This window comes from Euleptes europaea, chromosome 10, assembly GCF_029931775.1.
Source record: "Euleptes europaea isolate rEulEur1 chromosome 10, rEulEur1.hap1, whole genome shotgun sequence".
NCBI lineage: Eukaryota > Metazoa > Chordata > Lepidosauria > Squamata > Sphaerodactylidae > Euleptes > Euleptes europaea.
This window is the reverse complement of record NC_079321.1, coordinates 28,597,565-28,620,900: the sequence shown is the minus strand read 5'-3', so window position 1 is coordinate 28,620,900 and position 23,336 is coordinate 28,597,565. Positions and strand designations below refer to the sequence as shown.

Genomic DNA, 23,336 nt, shown 5'->3' with positions numbered 1-23,336 from the left:
CCCGCTGCCGGTTGCCCTCCCTCTGGGTCACCCGGGGGAAAGGACACCTTACCAATGGCAGTCTTCAAACAGGGACAAGAGCTACTGGTGTGCGGTTCTCCCTCCGTAACCACGGAGGTGGGGAGACCGCCACAAGCTGCTGCAGCGGCGCCAGAGTCAGCTCTGGAGGACTGAGGCTTTTTCGCGCCCTTTCTGTGGCGCCCTTCATTTTGCCTCTTTTTTGAGGCTTTCTTGTGAGGGGCCCGTTCTTCAGGTTGGACGACGGGCGCCCCTTGCCTCTCTGAAGGAACGCCGGGGCGGCCAACGGAGGGTGAATCAGATAAGGCGGCGGCAGCTGCTAGCGAACGCAGGGAACGATCATGATCCTCCAACAGAAAACTATCCTCCTCCTGGCCGCCTAAAGCAGCCGTTCCTAATGCAGCCAGGGCTTGCATTTTTAACGACTTAACAACTACCTAATAGCCTTAGGAGAAAAGGACAGAAAGGTTCTTTTTTTTTTTTAAAGATAGATAGAATTGAAGAACACAGAAATAGGAACAATAATAGCAACAATAACTAATTTCTAAGCTAGCCTAAGTTAAGGAAAGAGCGGAGCTCTACCAATATGTGTGCTCCCCACGCGAGGCAGGAAAAAAAGTGTGGTCTTGGGCTATTCCCGCCCACAGGAGACAGGCTATTAGAAAAATTCACTCCTGCCTCCCCGAACAACAGGTGAGAATAACCCAAGCTGCAAGATGGCCTTCCCTCAGAGTGGGAAGTCGTGTCCTCTTTCTGGCAGCCCGTCCTGGTTCTCCAGATGCTTCTTCTCAGTCTCTCGCTCCTTATCTGAAGCTCCGCCCTCCCTCAGCAGAGAACTAAATTTATTTCCCCACCACCAGGTGCTCATTATTTAGTGTGGTGTGACAATTAACTCCCTGAGATTGCTTTCACATGGAGAAGGGCTGTATTGAGCACCACCTATCTCCTCAATGGCCCTGGAAGGAGGAAGCTGGGGGGGGGGGGTAGAGGAAGCTGCAGCTGGCTCTGCACCTTGCTGGCCCCGGAAGTGGTGGTGACAGCAGCGATGGCAAGTGGGGGGGGGGGTAAAAAAAGCTGTAGCAGGCTTTGCAGGAGAGGCTAGGACCCTTGCCGGGCCCAGAATTGATGGTGATTGGGGGGAAGGAAGTCAGGGGGGAGGGAAGCTGCAGCAGGCTTCACCGCAGAGGCTGGGAGCCTCGCTGGGCCCGGAATCAGTGGCAGTGGCGATGGGGGTGGGGAGATGGGATTCCTCCCCTCTCCCACGAGTTTCGCGGGCCCCCATTTGTCTTTTAAAATGTCCATGTATTCAATGGTGTTCACGTAAGTGACATTGCAAAGAGCTGATCGTTCTTTAACTGTTTTCCTTCAGAGTCCTCTCAATCGTATAGGTGTCAACTGCATGGAGAGCAGTTGACAGAGAGTGATGTTGCAAGGCTGATTCCTTGGACCACACTAGAATCATGTTTCATTCCTCTTGCAAACAACCAAGTATTGTATAATATACCTTTTAACCGAGGTCACTGTTGATCAGATTCCTTCATGCTCCAACAAAAGGACCATTAGAAGACACTATAGTACTTGAGAGTCTTTTAAAGATAAGCAACATCTTTGTTACTAGAAAACTTGCCCACGTTAAGCTACATGTATTTTCTCCGTAATCATGGTGAGTGCTATCTTTTTGTCATTTGGCTTTGTAAGTTATTTACACACATACTTAACTTTTAAAAAATTAAGCATCAACTTGCCAACATCAGAAATAATTTTATCTTATTCAAATAAGTTTATTTAAAAATATATATATATTTTCCAATTCAGAACTTCTCACAATTAACAATTTATATATAAAATATGTATGCCTTCAGTGAATGGAAACAGTTTTTATTGTACATATACTTGAAAACAAGTTTTTGTATGCAAAATATGCATATTTTTAAAAATATGCTGTACTCTGGCTGTTCAAAGCAAAGCAGGCAAAGTGATAAAGCAATCCTTTGGTGCGCATTGGGGCTTCAAGGATAACTGAAATGATAAAAAGTATAGTTTAAATTATGGAATGCACGGCTTTAAAAATGTGCATAAATTATATAATTGACTATACAGTTGGTAAGTGTCAGTGTACTAGTGGAAAGAGGTGCTTATAGGTCCTGTCTACCAGGACCTTCTCCGTTTTTATTAATATCAATGGGGTTAAGCATGGGAATGGATCCCAGCATGCTGTGAACTTAAACCTGTTGTATCTTACTCCTGCTGAAGCAAACGGGAATCACAAAGGAGTCCTAATTGGTGAATTGTTCCCTATGGGACTCTAGGGAGAGCCCAAGTCTAATTTTTATAGCTGTGATGTTAACACAAGTCCTGGTTCTCTTCTTCAAAATACCTAATTTCTGTTACTAAAGAACACAAATCTAGTGAAATGTCTTATTTCCTTCATTGAAATTCTATATTTCATTACCATACTATCACATACAACATATGCATATATATGTATACATTAAAAAAGAGACCGAGGAGGAGGCTACAACATGTCTTTTACTGCTAACATGTTTAACATAGCATACCGTAGTTGTATAAAACATGCATTTTTCTGGGATAAATTATGGACATGGCTCCCAAATTATATTTTATACAGTTTTTAAAAATCAGATTTAAGTGCTTCCAAGGCCTTTTCTTTCCCAGCTATGTTCTCAAAAACACACAACTGAAATTATCTTCCTATTCCTATGCGCTAAGAGAACAGTTTTTTTTTTAAAAAAAAGTTTAAAATGCATCTACAGTATGTTTCAGCCATTAAGGAGTTTGTGACTGTCCTTAGCTATTGTGCAGTAAGAATGTAAAAACTTATTTTCCCCCCAGAAATAAAAATACCTTGATAGTTATGAGGAAGGGGAGGCAAGTGATGTTTGGTAGCACTCAGTTAGGGGCATATAAAGTTATTGGCTAATATCGAGGTGTGTAAAAAGGGTTCAATGGAAAAGCTATGCCTATGTATGAAAGCTATATATTAGTTCTAATACTACCAGTTCATTGTTTCTGAAAATCAGTATTTGACCCCCTCCTCCTCTTCCAAACCTTTCAATATACATTCAGAATAAACTGACATTGATATAAACTATTATATGTAAACATAGTGCACTATATTTTTCTGTAACAAAGCAAAATCGCATTCTAAGAGCTGGTAAACCTCTAATTTCTCTCTCTCTTAAATATCTATAATGGGCATAGACTTTAAAGGGAACAAAATTAATTTAAGGCATTCAAAAACCAGTAAAACAGGGCTTGCCCGCAAAAAAATAAATGAAATGAGCATCTGCTTGGAACCCTTATTATACTTAATCTGCTGAGTGCCGACATGCAGCCTTCAATATACATGAATCAATGATATGAACTTCAAAAATATGGCTTTATACAAGTGCATAGTTGCAACTGCAGTGAATGGTATATGATTAATATGTATAAAAATAAAGTGGAAAGTTTTTTTAAAACTTCTTGCAGCATTACAGTACAATACAATATACATATATACACATACACAAACACACATACAGTATATGGTCACTTCTTTTAGGATGCAGTCATCAATGTGACAGAATCTTCTCCCCCCCGTCCCTGCCCCCATTCTTCTGGCACCCCTGCTGGTGGCATTTCTCTACTGCAAGCTGGACAAGGGATGAATTCTTCTTGTATTCCTGCACTTTTCTAATCTTTTTTGTGAAATGTAGTGTTTTTCCAAGAAAACCAGAGGAGCAGAATTTAAGAGTATCTTTGTACAGTTACAGCTCATTCCTAATTTGATCAGTCATCCAAAGGAACTACATTTAAAAAAAACCTTCAAGAATTATTAGTAAATTGTACTGCAGAAAAAAAAATCTTCCCTGTAAACCTCTGCTATAGATTTATGTATAGCTGTCTTTCAGGAATATATCTCTATATATATTTCATTAGTTTTGGGATACAGTATTTCAGTCTTCTTTCAATGGGAGGAAAATCACCTTCAACAGTGACTGCATTTACAGAAGGCAGTTAGCTGAAAAAGAAAAAAGAAACATTTGGTTAGCAGAGTATTTTGTGGTCTTCAGACCATGATATCAGTTGCATTGCTCTTAAAATGAATAGCAAATAACCACATTGCTACAGTTTCTTCTCACTCAACTGAATGAGGCTAAGCATATAGCATTTCCGCTTTCATACATACACAATAAAGCTCTTGCAACCAGAACCAATCTGGGACTTCCTTTGCTGTGCACTCAGGAAAGAAAGTAATATGTAAATAAAAGTGAGCCACTGACTAAGTGGTAACTTAACATTCTGTTCATGTAACTACCTGGGCAAACTAATCATTTGTACTGGCCATCCTCTTAAGCTTCCTATCCTGGCCAACACAGACTTGCATTTGGTACAGACACATCACTGCACACTACTTTCATGCATTTGCAAAGCAGATTGCTCTTCATAAATGCACCGTTCAATAATTTTTTAAAAAAGACACACCAATGCAGAGAAAGCCAAGTCATATGCAGATACTACAGCACTAGTAGGAAACACAAGATGCAAGTCGCCAGCTAAAAGAAAGAGTGTACCATGCTTAAAACGGATATATGTTGCTGCCCAACTCTGAGGATGCAGAAACATAATGGACTAAACAGAACTACAGCTGATTGTTTAAAAGCTGACTGCAGACAGTTAGCAATAAATACTTGAAAAAGCATGTTGTGTGAAAAACCCAAGATGGATCTATGGATTTTAAGAAATGCTTTTTTCCACCTCCAAGGAACATATTTTTGAATGTAATTTTTAAGTATATAAAATGGCTTTTGAGGGTGGGAATTTTAAGCTCACACGCTTTATTGGGATGGGCAAAATCCAAAACAGCATGCTTTGAGAAATTCAATCCATTCTTATTGATATTCACCCCATTTTCCTCTTCAGAAATCAAACACATCGTTATCATCATCAACATCTACATCATCAACATCATCAAATGACCAATCCCAGTCTTTAAATGCCAAATCAAGCAATCTGGAAAAGGAAGTTTTAAAGTTTATAAACCAGTTTGCTAAAAACATTCTCAACCTGATAAAAGGCATTGCAATATGCATTTTTTTCCTATTCTGTGTTTCGAAGAAAATGTAAACTTAATTGAGCATGTAGGTCAAATAAAAATAAATTCTATTGGCATGTGTCCAATTATCCACACAATCTGAGGGGGCGGAACGTCCCTGCTTCACCTTCCAGTTGCAGCACGCTGGGCCTCCTGAAATTTTGCTCTTGCAAATCAGCAGACCCCCAGAATCAGCATGGGGCAAAATGGGGAGCTGCAGTGGAACAGGGGAATCAGCAGATATCACTATTTTCCGCCTGCTTTCCCTTCACCTCAAAGCTCCTCCTACCAGCACACCTCTCCTCCATTCAGCTTTTCCAGCTCCCCCTTCCCTGCCTCTCCCACCCATCTGCCTTTATGTAATTCTCCATGTTGTTCTCCCTCCTTTCTGCTGCCAGCCTCCACAACTCCCACCCCTGCTAACCCCCACAGCCTCTCTAACCCACGCACCTTTATCTGCCCCCGTCTTCAGCTTTCCCACCAGCCTTGCCTTTTATTCTCCCGTCCTGCAGCTTCTCCCCTTTCTTTGCTTCTTCCTCTCCAGTTCCATTTAACTTTCTTCTCTCCATCCCACTCTGCTTTTGCTTTTCAGCAACCACCTTCCTTTTGGCTTGCCTGCCTGCCCATTGCTCCTTCCTATACCAATACACCTCCAGTTTCTAAGAGAAAATGTCTAGGAAATAAAAAAAATACTACCAAGAGCTCATTCGATAGTTTTGTTTATCCTTTCCTTTTTTTCTGTAAATGAGGGTTGTTTTTTTTTGCCAATTTTCAACCCAAGGTCAGTTAAGAAGTTCCTCAGCACTGCCTCTAATTGGCACGTGAATGATACTTAAAGAAATTTTGACCCTTGAACATTCAAATATTTACAAGTGGGGGCCCACGATACTCATGGGGAGAAATCTTTCCCCCTATCACAGCTGATTTCCACACCCAATTTCCTACTTACTGCTGTGGAAGGGGGGGAACTCGCAGAGGGAATCCCATTCCCACCTCCATTTGCCAAGGCTGTCGTGGCTTCAGGACCCTCCAATGCTGCTGCTGAGTACGGGGCCTGGAGCAATGGCTCCCATCCTCCACAGTTGCCTCTGAGATCAAGGCGGCTGCTGGCATCCACCGCTGCAGCTGGCCCAGAGAGGTGGCTAGCATCCTCCTCTGCCACCACCTCTGAGGAAAGGGTGGTTGCCGGCTTCCACCAGCCCAGAGCGGCGGCTAACATCCTCCACCACTGCCTCTGAGGCCATGGCGGCTACCGGCATCCGCTGCCACAGCCAGCCTGAAGTGGCTGCTGGAGTCTGCCACCACCACTGAGCCCAGGGCAGCTGCCAGCATCAACCACCACTGCTCTGGAGGAACAATTGCCAGGGTCCTCCACCGACATGGCTAGGCCCTCTGTGGCTCTCAGTGCACAGACAATGCAAATGTATTTGGGGGGATCTACCCCCATAAATTTTATTGTTAATTTCAGATTTTTCTGCAGACCTATGGGGTCCCCAAAGTCTGCAGAAAAACCTATTGGGGTTGAGTCTGTCCCCTATCTGAATTTAGGTATCTGCAGGCAGGGGGGCACACTTGGGAATTAGATATATAGATTAAAAAACAGGAAAAGTAAGACTAGTATTCTTTTACCTCTTGTGTTCTCTAAAAACATGTAGACCATTTTATTATCTTACATGAACTGTAACTCCAATGCCAGCAGTACATAATTTGATATATGAACAGGAACTGGTTTCTTTCGTCAGAGATAAGCTATCGGCCAGTTCCGAAATTCAAAATCCATGGAGCTGATTGGAGCCAAAGACACCAAAGTAGACTGGATATATTACGTTTTTCATTTAAAATAATAACAAGAAATGGAGAGTCAAAGGTTTATGCTCAAAATCTTGTACTACCAACAAACATTCCTTTGTATCAAACAGAAGCAGTTCCCCTTTTACCATTACATAACTGCGCTAGACAGTTTTCTTTCTTTCTTTCTTTCTTTTTCTTTCTTTCTTTTCTTTCTTTCTTTCTTTCTTTCTCCCTGTTCTTAGACGGAGGTCTTGAACAGTAAAACCGTAAAACTTAAGTAAGACCCATCTCTAAAAACACCTCCCTTCATCTCTTCTCTGTTGCTTCCGAAAACGAGTAACAAAATAAGTATGCTGAGGGTCAGAGTCCCCACCGATAGACAGTATATGGTTTTTAATGTTGTATTGCTTTATCTCGTATCTCACCTCAAACAAAGTTTCTCCACGGAAAGCAGACTCCAATATTTGTAAATAAATACCACAGACTACTTTTAATTTCCCTTCCCTTTGAGCAGTCAACATATAACTTAAAAGGGGAGCCTGTTAAATGGAAATGTTGCTCTGTCCTTGGAACTGCAAGATTCAGCACCACTACCAATTTCTAGCAGCAAATTGTTGCTGATGGGCATTTGGTGCTTCTGCCTCCCTGAAATGGTTGAGAGGTATTATGGAAGAGCAGAATAGCTGAACAACATTGACCATGAAATTACGAAGTTTCCTTTAGTAAACATTATGGGAGCCCATCCAAACAAAGACGCAAGTTGCACTTAGATCCACTACCCATCGTATGTCCCGAGGATTTCAGCTCAACTAACTTCCTCTGAACACATCACAACAAGCGGGACCCACAAGACTCACTTGGGGGGGGGAAATCCCCTCCCTCATCCTCTGGGCCAGCCAGCCTGCCACTTCTCTCTCTTTACCTACTCATCTGACTCATGCAGGGGGCAGGTCCTGCTCACCTGCATGCTGGGGAGAGATTATGGTGGCAGGGCTGGTATTGGCAGTGGTGAGCAGCAGCAGCAGCTCCTGCTCCTCCTCCCCTGTCCACCAGCAGTGCTGTCATCCACCAGCTTGCCTGCAGAGAGGTGGTGGCAGGACCAGCATGAGGGGGAGCCTCCCCAGTGGCTCCATTCAGCTGGCTCCTCCCCCCTTCCTTGGTCACAGGAGGTTTATATTTTTGGCACAAGTACAGAGAAGGTTCTTTTGTTTTTTGGGGGGGGAGAACCACATTTTCCAGCAAGCTTGGGGATCCCCCAGCTCTGCAAAAAATTATCCCCTCTCTGAACCTAACCCCCTTCTCCATCAATCTGCACACAGGGCCAGGTTCAGCATTAGATAGAGGATACCTCTCACAAATCTTTTGAACATGGTTTTTTGACATCACATATTTAGCCATAAATCTGCAACATTATCCTATACGTATCAACTGGACAAAGCAAGAAATGCACAAAACCCGCCTTTCATGCAGTTCTGAACAAAAAAATAAATTTTGTGTGTTCGCTAAATGACAATATTGTTTTTTTATTTAAAAAAAACACAAATGGCGCATGAATTGTAAGATTTAGAGAGAATAAGAGCATATTGTAAGACATTACACATTCTGTACATGTATATGCTGATAACATGTTTACTATTTTTTACACTCCCTGTACCCCCAGTATCAAACTAATTATATAAATGCCTGACACGAATATTGTCATTTAGGCTTCCTTACTGTTAGTTAACGTGCATTTGTGCTTGAACCACAGGACCCTATTACTTACTGTTGAAATGTTAAAACACATAGTACAGAAAAAAATCAATGAAGAATAATTCGAAGAACAGGCCCAGAACTAAAATCAAAATAAATAAGTGATAAAAAGGTAAGAGCCAAAAGACATGGTAGACGGTGTGTGTTCATTCACATTTTTTAACAAGTGAAAAAAGGATTCAACTTCCTCTCTCCAGTTCAGACCTAGAAATCACCAATCATACTGTAATACCTTCTGTAAAGATTTACTCTTGAAGATTATTCCGAACTGGCGTATAGTGCAGAGTGTGGTGGATAACTGGAAGGACATTGTAGTAAAGCTGCACAGGTTACCTAAAAGACTTCTGAACCCTGTGAAGCCTGCTGGGTTGGCTTAACGAGGCTCTTAGGACCACAGGTCTTAGTGGATTGTTGAGAAAAGGCAGTGGGCACTACCACAGAATGGCTGCCACAGGAGGCAAGACCAATCCCAAAATATCAGGAGATTCCAAGCGAAATGTCTTCCTATAACAAAGACAGCTGCCTGTATCAAACAGGTACTCCCCTACAGACCCAAAGGTGATGCCTCCTGGGGTGGTTCTGAAGCTCTTCCTACTCCAGTGAGATGCAGGAAAGCAGGACAGGCTCTTTGCTTTGGAAAAGAAGGAAGTGGGCGGTAGGGAACACAACAGCAGGCACCACTGCTGTAAGATATGAACAGTTATAAACCATAGCAAATGTACATATTGTGGGGAGGGGCTGTGGCTCAGTGGTAGAGCATCTGCTTGACATGCCGAAGGTCCCAGGTTCAAACCCTGGCATCTCCAGTTAAAGGAACCAGGCAAGTAGGTGATGTGAAAGACCTCTGCCTCAGACCCTGAAGAGCGGCTGCCAGTCTTAGTAGACAATACTGACTTTGATGGACCAAGAGTCTGCTTCAGTATAAGGCAGCTTCATATGTTTATATGTACAGCATTACCAAATTGTTAAAAGCAAAGCATTCAGATTTTCAAGGTGGGACAAAATGATCAATCCTGGCAGGGATCTGATTTCTAACAAGAAAATAATTCTTTATTATGCGAAGCTGAAAAGCAGACAATATTTAATAGTTGATTTCATGCTGCTAATGTTAGACAGGCTTCTTATACCCACAGAACAAGATATACATAGTAAGAGGTTTTCACTATGTAAATCTTTTTTGTGTTTTATTTCTATGTTTTAATGTGGAGTTTCATATGTGTGTTGCTGTGATTCAAAATGCAGGCCTAGAGTGAGAAAGAGGGGGGGCTATATGTGTGTTTGAAATGCATTAGGATTGCATGATAGCGGTACCCTAAGGAATGGGGTTGACTGGTGGGTTCAGAGAGCAGGAGAAAAGGTTAGTGTGTTAGGGAGAGGGAAAGAGATTGAGTGAGGTGCTATAGGGTGCAAGAGAAATCTGAGTTCTGTGTGGAAGTTACTAGCCTAAGTGGCAAGTGAGAAAAATTACACTTTGTGCAAGTTATTGGTGGCAAGTGAGAAAGTAAGCCTTTGTGGCTAGGTTTATTTAAGGAATAAAGAAACAAGAAGAACTGTACACCTATCTGGAACCATTACATGTATGCACCTATCTGAAACCATTAAGCTTATTAACCATACAGAAATGGGTTTATTTATGAGAAAACAACTGTTTTATTTAGATCACGATGGGTAGCCATGTTAGTCTGTCACTAGCAGTAGAAAAGAACAAGAGTCCAGTAGCACCTTAAAGACTAACAAAATTTCATACCCTGCCAGAAATTTTAAGTCATTAAGGTGCTACTGGACTCTTTTAACTGTTTTATTTAGATCCCCTTTTACCTCAAAGCCACCCCCACAAGCTGCCCATTCTGTCACTCTTCCATATGTAACTAAGCCATCCTGTTCTTCAGGTCCAACTAAGTATTCTTAAGGTGGCAGTGAAAATAAGTAGGGAATGCTAAAGAAGACAAAGAGGCCGCATGACACACGGCACCTCAGAACATTACAGAGAGGTGCCTTTACAGAGGGGACACATAAAGGGGTCTCACATAGAAAGAGTAAAAACTTTACACATAAGATACAAATACAATAGCCACCATGTTGGCTATGTTCAGACATGACAAGCCAGGGGTTGCCACTATTTGAACAAAACTGTCATATGCAGCAATCTAATTAGATACTTACACTTTGTGACCAGGTTTTGGGGCCAAGATATACAATATGAGTGACACGAGTGGGGTCACGGGTGCCTAACTCGTGTCACACATGTTTTGGCCCATAATTTGCTGTTATATTCAAACTGGCAGTGTGTGTTGGTTCTCGTAGGTTATCCGGGCTAACCGTGGTCTTGGTATTTTCTTTCCTGACGTTTCGCCAGCAGCTGTGGCCGGCATCTTCAGAGGAGTAACACTGAAGGACAGTGTCTCTTCAGTGTTACTCCTCTGAAGATGCCGGCCACAGCTTCTGGAGAAACGTCAGGAAAGAAAATACCAAGATCACGGTTACACAGCCCGGATAACCTACGAGAACCAATGAACTCTGACCGTGAAAGCCTTCGACAATATTTTGGCAGTGTGTGGTTTGTGGTTCCCCTGCCAACCGGTATTAAGCCAGATTTTGAAATCCTAGAGCAACCACAGGATGGTACTTTAGACATAGGAACACTCTATGGCTACTGTGAATTAAAAAAAACCATGAAGGAGGGGGATCATGCCAGCCAAACTATTACCCAGGTGAATTCATCTAACATCTCCATTGTCTTAATGCTAGAAATCAGGAACGTGTTTGACAAACTCTGATAAAGTTTCTAGAACTATTTTAAGGGTAAAATGTTTGCTTCAACGTATACATTTAACATGCATTTTCTCACAGTACAGAAGGCCATAAAGGGTTAAGCTGATTCCTCCCTCCCCACCTTATGAAGAAGTGGTGATAAAGCAAACAGTCTGATCTGATATAACGGGAATTCTGACTTCAACACAATCTATGTGTCTTGAAACTTTGCAGCCGAAGGAAGTCTCACTTTCAAAGCTCTGGTAACTTTGCTTTAATGGAACACATCAGCAGAAGACATATAACTAATTAATATGGAATGAAAGTAATTAAAAACAAAACAAGTCTTTACTGAATAAACAGATTTTACTAGTAAAAATAAAAGCTTGGATTTATAATATAGTCTTAAACCTCCATTGGCAGTTTCCACAATATGCAGCGAACCATTTCTTCTCTGAGCATCTTTGAAAAGAAGATTTGAATAGAACGGCAGCCTTATTAAGACAAGCAGGGTAAATAAATAAATACTGCCATGATGGATGCAAACACAAACAATTTTCAGAGAAACGAGTCTATAGTTCATATGAGCTGCCCAAAGCAATCATCTGAAAAAGAACTATTTAAACCTGCCATATTAATTATTTCCTGTGCAGGTATTTTTTACCTTGGTTTGTTTGGAGGAAGCTGTCGACTTGGCCGTCTGATAGACTGGTTTGGCTGTACCTTCATGGAAGTTCTTGGAGAAGATCGTGCAAAAGGATCTGGTGCTGGAGGCTTTTTGGGAATCTTTTTTACTAGACGGCTCACCCATTTCTGCTGCTCCTCTGTAGAATTGGCTAACACTAGTAGATTCTTTGCCGTCGAAACATCATAATTTACTGAAATGTTAAAATTAGCATCTCAGAATGCAGACATGTAAATTTAATTCACTGTATTTTAAATAAAAAACAACATATTGTTCCTACAGACAACAGTTGCAACCAACTAAAGCTGAGCACATTTCACCTCACTTAAAAGGTGCTTATCTTTGGTTGAATTGTGCTTAAATCTGTCAAGAACAACAAAAATAGGCTGGATGCCAGTAAGGCATTGCTGTCAGTGGAACAGAATGTTTCTTCTTCCCCCACTGCAGACTACTGATCTCCCCAAAATGCTACTCCTGGAGGGGGAGATGGGGCCCTTAGGAACAGCATGAGAGGCAAATTGGGGATCTGTAGCAGGACAACGGAATTGGTGGAAATGAACCCACTCCCCCTTTCCTTAGCAGAAAATTAGTCTGGATCTACCCCCCGTGGTTAATTTGTTGCTGTGATATAGAACAGTGGAATTTTCATAGTAAGCTTCAGGGAACCTTGGAATTGTTGGAAGAAGAGAGTCATGACAGTCTTCCCTGAAAGACAGCTAGCCACCTGTCCTCAACTGTCATGCAAAGCCAGAGGACAATATTGGACGTATTCTAGGATGCATAATCAATTTATGCAGGACAACAATGAAGCCCGGCAGGCCGTCCCAACACCCTGAGTGAAGCAGCTGCCAACGCTAGAACTAGCTCCAGGTTTTTATTTTACAAGACACAGAGATTCCTTGATAGAGAAGTCTAAGTGGAAAGAGGCTCCCGAAAACTCTTGCTATAGGAGTCATGCCAGCATTTACCCTTGTATTCTGAAAACTGCATCCTGTTCTTCCAACTATATTTCAGAAGTTACGGAGATGTAAAGGCATTTTGAGTTAACAACACATATGAATAGACTCTCTCCCCCTCAATCAAAAGTAGGGGAGGTTTTGAAGCAACTCTGCTGGTACTACACAAGTCACACAAATTGCACTGGGTTTGTCCTAACAGACCAACTGAAGTTACACTAAGTACTTATTTCCTACGTACCTTTGCAAGGTGCTATAATCTCTTCTTTTTTATCCATATGATCTTTATGACACTTGATATGGCAGCGTCGGCATTCTAAAGCAGGAGGAGGTTTAAACATGTGCCACAATGGCTTCATGCAAGCTTCACAATTGGTTGGGAAGTGATAGAGAGTAGGTATGAACTCGTGTCCTTTGTGACAAATATAATTTGACTTCTCCCCCACTGGCTCTACAGGAAATTCTTGCTCCTTTTTGCTTTCTCCTTCATTAGCATACAGGATCTAGAACAGCAACAACAAAAGGCTTAAGATACAAGGCATACTTCCTTGAAAGAAAGTCAGTGTTGTTGCGAGAAGCGTGAGTAGAAATGAAAAATGAAGGTAGAAAAAGAACAGCTAGAAGGAAAAAGAGTAGTGACAGACAGGCAATTCAGACAATACTGCAAATGTCCTGCCCATACTTTAGTCATAATATTTAGTTAAGGCATATGCAAATAAAGCCCCCAATATGCAAAGGCCTGAACTAAACCACCATTTCCTGTATTTTTATGAGTTCAAATACTGTACTGTGTTTACATAATTCAGACCTATACAGTTTGAGATTTATGGACACAAGTCCAATTCACACAGAACATCCAGTGTGTGGATGTCAGGCATGAAAATAATGAAAGCGCGTTTGGTAGGTGGCGTGGACTTAAGTCTTACTCCCCAAATGCCTGTAAAATGTTATACACATGCAAACCTACCCAGAAGTATGACAAAATTGAGAAATGAGTGATACAGAAGGAAGCATCCTGTTCGCCACTCTTAGGTAAAGGTAGTCCCCTGTGTAAGCACCGGGTCATTCCTGACCCATGGGGTGACATCACATCCCGACGTTTACTAGGCAGACTATGTTTACGGGGTGGTTTGCCATTGCCTTCCCCAGTCATCTATGCTTTACCCCCAGCAAGCTGGGTACTCATTTTACCGACCTCGGAAGGATGGGAGGCTGAGTCAACCTTGAGCTGGCTACCTGAAACTAACTTCTGTCAGGATCAAACTCAGGTCGTGAGCAGAGCTTGGACTGCAGTACTGCTGCTTACCACTCTGCGCCATGGGGCTCTTACAGAGATACAAACCCTACTTGAGGTTCCAACAATCTGCACCACCAGAGAACTTATGCAAGAACAGATTTCTATTGGAAGTGTGTATGCAGGAGCAACCAATTTTTAAAAAATCTAAGCGTACACAAGTACATAATTTTGACGTAAGTTACAGAGTAATGCAAAGAATTTTTCTCAGTTTACAGACTTTTTTTAGAACAAACACAGAGTATTGGTTCTTGTAGGTTATCCGGGCTGTGTAACCGTGGTCTTGGTATTTTCTTTCCTGACGTTTCGCCAGCAGATGTGGCCGGCATCTTCAGAGGAGTAACACTGAAGGACAGTGTCCTCCTCTGAAGATGCCTGACACAGCTGCTGGCAAAACGTCAGGAAAAAAAATACCAAGACCACGGTTACACAGCCTGGATAACCTACAAGAACCAATGAACTCTGACCGTGAAAGCCTTCGACAATATTTTGAATACAGAGTATTTTAAGAGAAACTGCACAGTCAAAAACATCAATTAAATAAGTCCTAGCCATTGACAAAGACATACCACTTCGTTCCCCCACCAGTCTTTTGTTTTAGAGTTACGAGTTTTGAAAGCCGTACCTGGAAAATCCTAGGAATCTCTTTGGAATCTGCTCTGTATACATCCGTCTGTGTGACTGGCCGGACATGGAATAATTTACTGTACAAGCAGAAATATGATAAAAATGTAAATAAAACCTGAACTATGCTACAAAGCGAGCAATCCTTCCTAATCTACTTCAGGAGGGCTTAGCACAGCCTCTAAATTAAGGGTTTAAAAGCATCCATTAACAAAAAAAGCAACCTGTGTTTTAACGCTTTGCCAACAATTGACAATAATCATCATTCATCATATGGGATTAGCTGGTCCCTTCAGGGCAGGGCAGGAATTTTTGGAGACTGTCTCTTGCAGGCTGGGGAGCTATGAAAGAATCGTTTTTATTGCCTGCTTCATACAGTATCAGAGATCCTAAGTTTTTTTTTTTTTTTTTAAGTAGACCTGGTTAGGCTAGACTAGTGGTCCTAAACTTTTCAGGCCACCCCCCCTCCCCTGGTTCCACAAACTCAGCCCCAGCGCCCCCTACCCTATAAAAAGCATTATTCAATAGGGGTTTGCATGACGCACTAAAGAAGATAATAACAATAAATTTTCAAAACAGTAACTATTAATTAAACATCTATTCAAAACCAAATAAAAACTTTTTAGCTGAAATTTATTCATCAAAACTGATTTACTTGATCCAATGGTACCAGCTCTTCAAAATCTGGAAAAAAATTCTTATCGTTTCCACCAAATTTGCCAGCATGGTGCCATAGCTTGATCTATTGTAAATTAGTGAACAACACAGTTGAAGGGTCCCACCTCTAGCGCCCCCCTGCTGCCCCTTGCCTCTTAGTGGCCCCTAGGTAATCCCACCGGCCCCCAGGGGGTGGTACTTCCCACTCTGGGAACCACTGGGATAGACTGGTAAGGTCTTAACTGAGGGAGCAGGAATGAAGATGGCAGTAGTGCTCACCGAGTTCAGAACAGGATGGGCTAATCCCAAGTTTTTGTAGGCCATTTACTGACTCAACCAGAGTTAGGGGTTGTTTATTTGAAAATAAATAAGTAAAAATGCATGTCTTTGATTAGTTATTCAAAGCTTTTAAAAAAAAGTTAATAAAATTTTAAAATAAATGAGATGGGCAGGAAAACCTCGGCACCTATTGATGAAGGGAGTTCCCCTAAAACAGCTGTTGTACGACCAGGGGAGGGGGGAGGCATAGGCAGGTGCTAAGCATCATTGATCTGGACCCTAGTTGCTGTATAGCATGCAGGAATGCTGGTAGGACTCAGCACCTCTCAGCACAATTCTGCGCAGACAATAAATAATGCGCCAAAAACGTTATTCTTACCACTCTCATTTGCTAAAACAATAATCATTATGATAATAATAATAAAAAATAAAACACATCAAATTTAACTACCTACCAAAAAAATCCTAATAGTATCATTCTCTCTTCTTGTGTGTGTGTTCTCTGAGTGGCCAGCAAATGAATAGAGAGGGATGCAACAAGCATGCCCTCCCCTTAGAAGGAAAAAACATTATGCTCTTTGTTCAGTTAGAAGAAGAGTTGGTTTTTACATGCCGACTTTCTTTACCACTTAAGGGAGACTCCAACCGGCTTAATATCACCTTCCCTTCCCCTCCCCACAACAGACACCCTGTGAGGTAGGTGGGGCTGAGAGCTCAAAGAGAGCTGTGACTAGCCCAAGGTCACCCAGCTGGCTTCGTGTGTAGGAGTGGGGAATCAAACCCGGTTCTCCAGATCAGACTCCACCGCTCCAAACCACCACTCTCTATATAGGTACATAATGTCATTTGCTTAAGGACCCAGGTACTACATTGCAGCCAAGATCCAAAAAATCAATTTTACTTTGAGATTATTCTGGACAGGAGGGACAGATAACATCTGGATGCCTTCTCTTCCTCCAGGCCTTCCTTGCAGAGGCCAAGTAAAGTATCAGAGCATCGTATTCAACTTCTCCTTTCTCATTATCCATATACAGGCTTCCTGGTTGCACTTTTAAGTTACAGTTTACTCACATAGTACACAACAGCTTTAACCACTCATATTTGCTTGTCTGTTAAAAATGTTTTTCTAAGGTCCAAGATTATTCATCTAAATTGGTAACAAAATTTAAGCATTGAAAGAGTACTTACTCTATGTCTAACACCATGTAAGGGTTTGACTGCTCTTTATCTTGCTCACTGTCATAGAAGAGGATCTTCTTGCTGCTTACAACTACATACTGTTTTAAAAAAACACACAGGCACAGCTTGAGTACAGGCACAGGTTTTGTCACAAAGGTTCGCTTTTATTTATAAGCCATCTCTCTTCCATGACAACGTATTTATATAGTAAAGCTATATCACAAAATGAATTGAGATCAATTATTTGAATAGATTAAAACATTTTAAAGGCATTATCCTAGTAGCTATTAATCCATAATTTATGTTGCAACTACTATAATAGAATAAACAAGCAGAAGACCAACATGAGAATTGAACAAGGAAGAGAACAATCTCCTAAAGCTATGATGTGGCAAGGTTGATAAAAACTAGACCAAGGGAGGGAAAAAGCATCTACCTCTGATTTACAGCTATGATGAGATATTTTACTGCTGGATTATTAAAATATGCAAATCTCTGTCTCCCACCAACTCTAGCTCCCTTTCAATCTGTACCTACAGATAGAGAATCGAAGATTCGGTGAAGTGGATCCTACTATCCTCTGGTCTAATGAGTCTTCCTCCAACTTTCCCCCACTTCTTTGGAGGAAGAGACACTTAAATTGGAGGAAGGCTCCTTGGAGGATGATTGGATTCCCCCCCCCCAAAAAAATGGCCAAAAATAGTTTAAAATATTTTCAACTTTTAGGTTTTTTTTTCTTAGAGCCAGATATTTTACAGCAGCCTCATCACAAAAGACCTTTGCCTGCTGAGGATTCTAGTTTTCCATGCTCCTCCCTCTCCATACTCCTAGGGAAAGTCAGCCAGTAATAAAGAGAAATAAACATCAAATGGAGAAAGGCAGCAGCTCTTCCTTCACTGTTTGAGAGAGTTTCTATCCCCTCCAGCTTTCTCTGCCTCTTGGGTGTGTGTGTATGTGTGTGTGGAAACCTCTTTAGAGAATTTTGTGTTTAGAATTCTCAACAGGCCAGCCTCTCACATGGTCAGCAACCAGACATATAGTTATCCTCTAGAGAAGCAGCAAACAAACCTTGGGGAAATAACCTTAGTATATTATTGCTGGCTGCTGAATCAAGTACAAATAAGCACTGGATATAATGTCAGAACAACATGCCCAAGAATTATGCTTTTTACCTTTTTAACCCATCCAAATTTTTTAGTGTTGTTTCGAACAGGCAAAGAGAGCCAACCTTCCAATCGCGACTCTGGAAAAAAAATGGAAGCAAACACTGAAGCCGGCAATGATTATGCTCTCTTTTGTTTTTGAAAGTCATGTCAGAGCAAGAAAAATGCCTTTTCGAAGTGATGTTCATCTACAGTCCCATTCCACACGCAAACACAGCATTTCAAACAGCTGAAGTTCAGAGACACCCCTCTCCCCCCACAAAAAACAAAGCTCTAGTCATAAAACTGTGCTACTGGACATTTCTATTAGTAAAAGCATTTATTATTATAAGGCAATGTTTGCTGCCAGCCATTCATTTTTCATCTGCAAAGGCACTGCCAGTAAATACACATATTCTCCTGTGACCACACCTTCAGAATACTTGAAAACAAGACATTCCGACTCAAAATATGCAGTAGTGAAATTCTAGGATGTACTGAGGACCCAGAGAGGTTACTGCTCCTGAATGCCTCTGGTACTCTTATTCAAACATCTTAATGGTTTTGTTTTCAGATGGATTAATTGGTCCCTGGCCAATACTGGGGAGCACCTTTACCCACATTAAGATTTTAAGCGTCAGCAAAGACTCTAAGACTTAAGAAATCCATGAACACATTATGCACTCTATCATCAGGGTGTTTAGACTTAATAGTCCCTGTAGATAGAAGAGGTCTCTCAGTGGCCTGTTCCTTTTTTTGCTTTTCAGCTAGTAGTGAGTCTCCTAGTTTTTTGTTAATCTCTTTTGTGATCTTCTTAATTTGGGTATTAGGATTACCTAGAACAGGGGAAGGCACACCACACAAATGCTGAGCAGCCATACAACCAAGCCATTTTGCTTGGCATAAAGGGATCCAAGCAACCAAGGAAAACCCTTGAGGAGTTGGCAGTACCACTTGAATCAGAGGTGTGGGAGAAGGCAACTGGCACGGCTTAAGTCGGTAATTGCTTCCTGGACCCACGCAACCATTGCCGGCATGTGCCGGTAGACAATGCATGTGTTTTTTTCAGCACTCAAGACAAGATATATAATACACCACAGTTTATATACAAAAGGTAGTTAATGAATTACCTTAGCACCAAGTTGATAAAATCAAGTCCTATCGATCTAAACTAAACGTTATCGGTAAAATGCATGAGGATAAATAAATGTATAGGTCTCAATCTACAGAACTTTGTAGAAATTTGTAAGCTCAACAGATTTTCACAAAACATTTTCCACTGGGGTTTCAGCCTCAGTAAATATAAATCTTGGAGAAGATGCTGGAGTTTACAAAATTATGTTATGGAATCAATATACACACGTCAAAATTAAGTGGCTGCTTACGGAAGTAACAGAAACCATGCCAAAGAAAAAGTAAATCATTACGCAAATGTCTACGTGGAGAACTAGCAGTGAGGGGTTGTAGGCAAGGTCACAAACCTGCACAGCCAGTAGTAACAGCGAGTTTCCATGTTGGGGAATCAATGCCTCAAAGGGGACAAGAAGCAGCCTGCAAGCCTAAGCACACTTTCCTCAGAGTAAGTCCCATTAAATAAAATGGGACTTACTTCCAAGTAGACACACTTAGGAATTCTCACACAATCACTTAGTTTAGGGATATATTCTGTTCCCATCTCAAAGAGCCATTTTGAATGCAGTATACTAATACAGATTGCTGTGTGTTTAACACTTAAGTACACAAGAGGCACACCATATTTATTCCAGCATTGTTACCTATGAATCAGCTTTTCCTATAAAAAAATTCTCATGCTGGGGCTGGCAGTCAATTTAAGATTCTCAATTCATCATCTGGCTAGTAACCAATTATGTTTTAATTAATTTGAATACCAAAATCTCACTATAAACACAGGTGTCTGTGAGAATACAGAACAAAATTTGAAATGACATGCCATTTAATAAACCAGAGCCAAGTGTGCCTTTCAATCTCAGCTTCCAATTACAAATTTGCGTATTAAAGCTACTGGTTAGATAAATTAAAATTTGAAGCCCCTCACTTTCTTATCTGCAGCTCTTTTGCTGAGGATGGGAACTGCTGATGAGTGGAACAACTCTGAGTGCTGCATGCATCTCCAGATAGCACCCACAGCGTCTAATTAGAATAAGTATCAGTGGATCTTTTTGATAAAGTGCCACTCCTTTCCTCATGCAGCGTATGTCCCTTTGATTTCAACTGCTTTCCATGTTAGTCACAAATAATTAGAAAGATGGCCTTCAAGCTAGAGCGTTCTGCCACTAAGCGGTTTTCGGGCATGTCACCTGTGCTGTCAGGTTCTGAAGGAACTGGTGTGGAAGGCAACGGTTCTTCCTCTGAGTCAGAATCAGAGTTGAGAAACACACAAGAACTGGAAGGCTTAGTGGCAATACTGACAGAGGTAGAAGAACGTTGGTAGGTAAAAGACATAGACTCCGTAGTGTGGGATTGAGTAATACGAACTGAGCACCCAGCATAGGGAGGAGGGGGGGAGTGCAGAAAAAAAAAGATTAATGAAAAAAATAGCTGAATATAATAATTATTTTTCTTCTTTAGTCACTATCAAACTTTATGAACCAAGAGAAAATGAACACAATAACTTTAATCTACTTCTTAATCAAAAAAACATATTTTTTTGGCTAAAATGTTGGGTACAGAGGGAAGAGATGAGAAGGAAAACTATCGCTATTGTATTTTTTTTTTGCAAGTTACAGAAGCTATCACTTTAACAGTTTTAATTTTGGAGGCAAAATAGAAAGATGCTGATGAAGGAGGAACATTACCAGGGAATCCATCATCAGCTTCTGCATCTCCAGGGCCGCTGCCTATACTGCCACTGTCCATGCTGATGTGTATCATCTGAAGCTGGGAGCGAAGCTGCTCAATATCGCTATCCTTGCTGTCCAGGGCCATTTGCAGTTCTATTCTTACCTGACTCTCTTCTGCTATTTGCTATAAAGGGATAATAGAGAAGGAGAAGAAGAGTTAGTTTTTATATGCCCACTTTCTCTACCACTTAAGGAAGAATCAAACCGGCTTACAATCACCTTCCCTTCCCCTCCCCACAACAGACACCCTGGGAGGTAGGTGGGGTTGAGAGAGTGTGACTAAGCCCAAAGTCACCCAGCTGGCTTCATGTGGAGGAGTGGGGAAACAAATCAAGTCACCAGATTAGCATCCGCCGCTCATGTGGAGGAGTGGGGAATCAAACCCGGTTCTCCAGATCAGTGTCCACCACTCCAAACTAGTGCTCTTAACCACTACACCGCGCTGGCTCTCCTCAGTTCAAATCAAACCCCAGCTCAGTAATACATTTTTACCACATCGTTCAGAAATGTTTTTTCTTTGCAGACTTACTCAAAGAGCACTGTTTCAGCCCCCACCCATGAGGAATGAAATACACATCCCTAAAATAGATTCTTATGAAGTGGCCTGTATTTGAGCACAGACAAGTTGCACAAGACCCAGGGAATGAAACAGAAGGAGTTAGAGGCCACAGGGATTTTGGTCATTACAATCGGAACGCACTGAATAGACAAAATTATTTAAAATATAAAGACTGTTTATAAGGTCTGAGAAATTCTGAAGCATTATTCAGGAATAATTTCTCTTTCAGCAGACTATTATTATACTGGAATAATTTCTCTATTATTCTGGAATAATTTTTCTTTCAGCATACCATTTGCACGGGTACTTACTGCGTTCATTTCATTAATCTCCTTCTGATACTTTATCAACATCTGAGTTAATTTTTCTCGCTCAGATTTCAACTCCATATGCAGTTTCCTGTTCTCTTTTTCTTTCCTTCTGACATCAGTGTCAGCACCTCGTTTGACAGGATCCTTGCGATTCATAATTTCAGCCAACTTGTTCACAGCCTTTAAAAAGGGAAGAGGGAAGGAAAATAAAACTGCTAAATTAGAAATATCGAATCAGAGGTCAATTCTTCAGCTCACAGTAGTCACTATTAAGCCATTTTCTAACATAAAAGAACGTAATTAACGTGGCTATATTTGCCTTGGAAACCCATAAAGAGTTTAATTTGGGCAATGTTGCTCTCACTTGTTTGAGTGAGAAGGAATGGGGGGAACAAAGCACAGCCAAGTTTTATGAGTAAGTTAGTACATAAGGATCAGGTTAAGGGTTTAATCTTAAGGGCCAGCACAGTTTTATATTACTCAAGTGTAAGCCTGACTTTACAAGATTGGTGTGAAGTGGTCACATATTCAAAACTTGTAGATAGCATAGATTTGTTAAGCATCTACTACATTAATGTATTTGCAGACACTGTTCTGCCTATTCAGGGATTATGTTCCTACTTCAGTGACCAAATACTAACACAGACAGAAACCCCTAACATAGACAATGTCCACAATAAACCATTTGCTCTCTAAGAAGGAACAGCAGTGTATGTTTTTAAAACACAGCAATGTTAAGGACGCTTTCCATGATATTAGTTTAAAACTACGGACATTTACATGGTTTTAAAATGTCAACATCATCTCGCCCCTTCTATTATTCCTCTCTCCCTGCCACCTATGATGGTGAACTGTTTTCTTACTGCATTTCTGGTTTATATTTTACCTGTGTCTTCAGGGTTCTTTCAGTAAACAACTGTTTCTCATATTGAGTCTTAATCAGTCCTATACTTGTTTCCTCATCTTTCACTCTTGCAATTTCTGAAACAAGAAAACGTAATGATGTAAATACATTTTCAAAGTCAATCTTTGCTCAAATAGGAATTACTTTTTTGAAAAAATAAAAGAACACTCACGTTCTTGGACTTCCTTAAGTTTATTATTCAGCTCTTCTTTCTCATTTGCAAGGTTAGCTACATCACTGGTAAGAGTCCTATTCGCTTCTTCCAGCTAAAATATAGAAATTAACAGAGGAATGTGTTACTCATAGAATGGGGTAGGGGGAAGAGTAAAGAAAGACAGGAAGAACTAAGCTATTCAGAGATTGTTCACAAGAGGAAGAGTGGTCACCATTTGAGAAAAGGAATGTTGAATGAAAAAGCATAAGACAAAATGAACACGGGAGGAAGAGGCAGTTAAAGGATAAGCAAACGGAGCTC

General features: G+C 41.1%; 1 protein-coding gene across 1 annotated transcript in view; it reads right to left on the bottom strand.

Moving 5' to 3' along the window:
- Positions 1–1,784: 1,784 nt before the first annotated feature.
- Positions 1,785–23,336, bottom strand: part of ROCK2 (Rho associated coiled-coil containing protein kinase 2) — a 113,656-nt gene continuing 92,104 nt past the window's right edge. Inside the window, exons 23-34 of the mRNA XM_056856236.1 lie at positions 23,034–23,127; positions 22,844–22,938; positions 21,958–22,137; positions 21,043–21,211; positions 18,257–18,327; positions 17,094–17,182; positions 14,971–15,049; positions 13,293–13,554; positions 12,075–12,288; positions 4,928–5,034; positions 4,008–4,042; positions 1,785–2,037 (exon numbers count right to left, since the gene is read on the bottom strand). Coding sequence (XP_056712214.1) covers positions 4,941–5,034; positions 12,075–12,288; positions 13,293–13,554; positions 14,971–15,049; positions 17,094–17,182; positions 18,257–18,327; positions 21,043–21,211; positions 21,958–22,137; positions 22,844–22,938; positions 23,034–23,127 — 1,347 coding nt within the window. The 3' untranslated portion in view covers positions 1,785–2,037; positions 4,008–4,042; positions 4,928–4,940. The remainder of the gene's footprint in view (positions 2,038–4,007; positions 4,043–4,927; positions 5,035–12,074; positions 12,289–13,292; positions 13,555–14,970; positions 15,050–17,093; positions 17,183–18,256; positions 18,328–21,042; positions 21,212–21,957; positions 22,138–22,843; positions 22,939–23,033; positions 23,128–23,336) is intronic.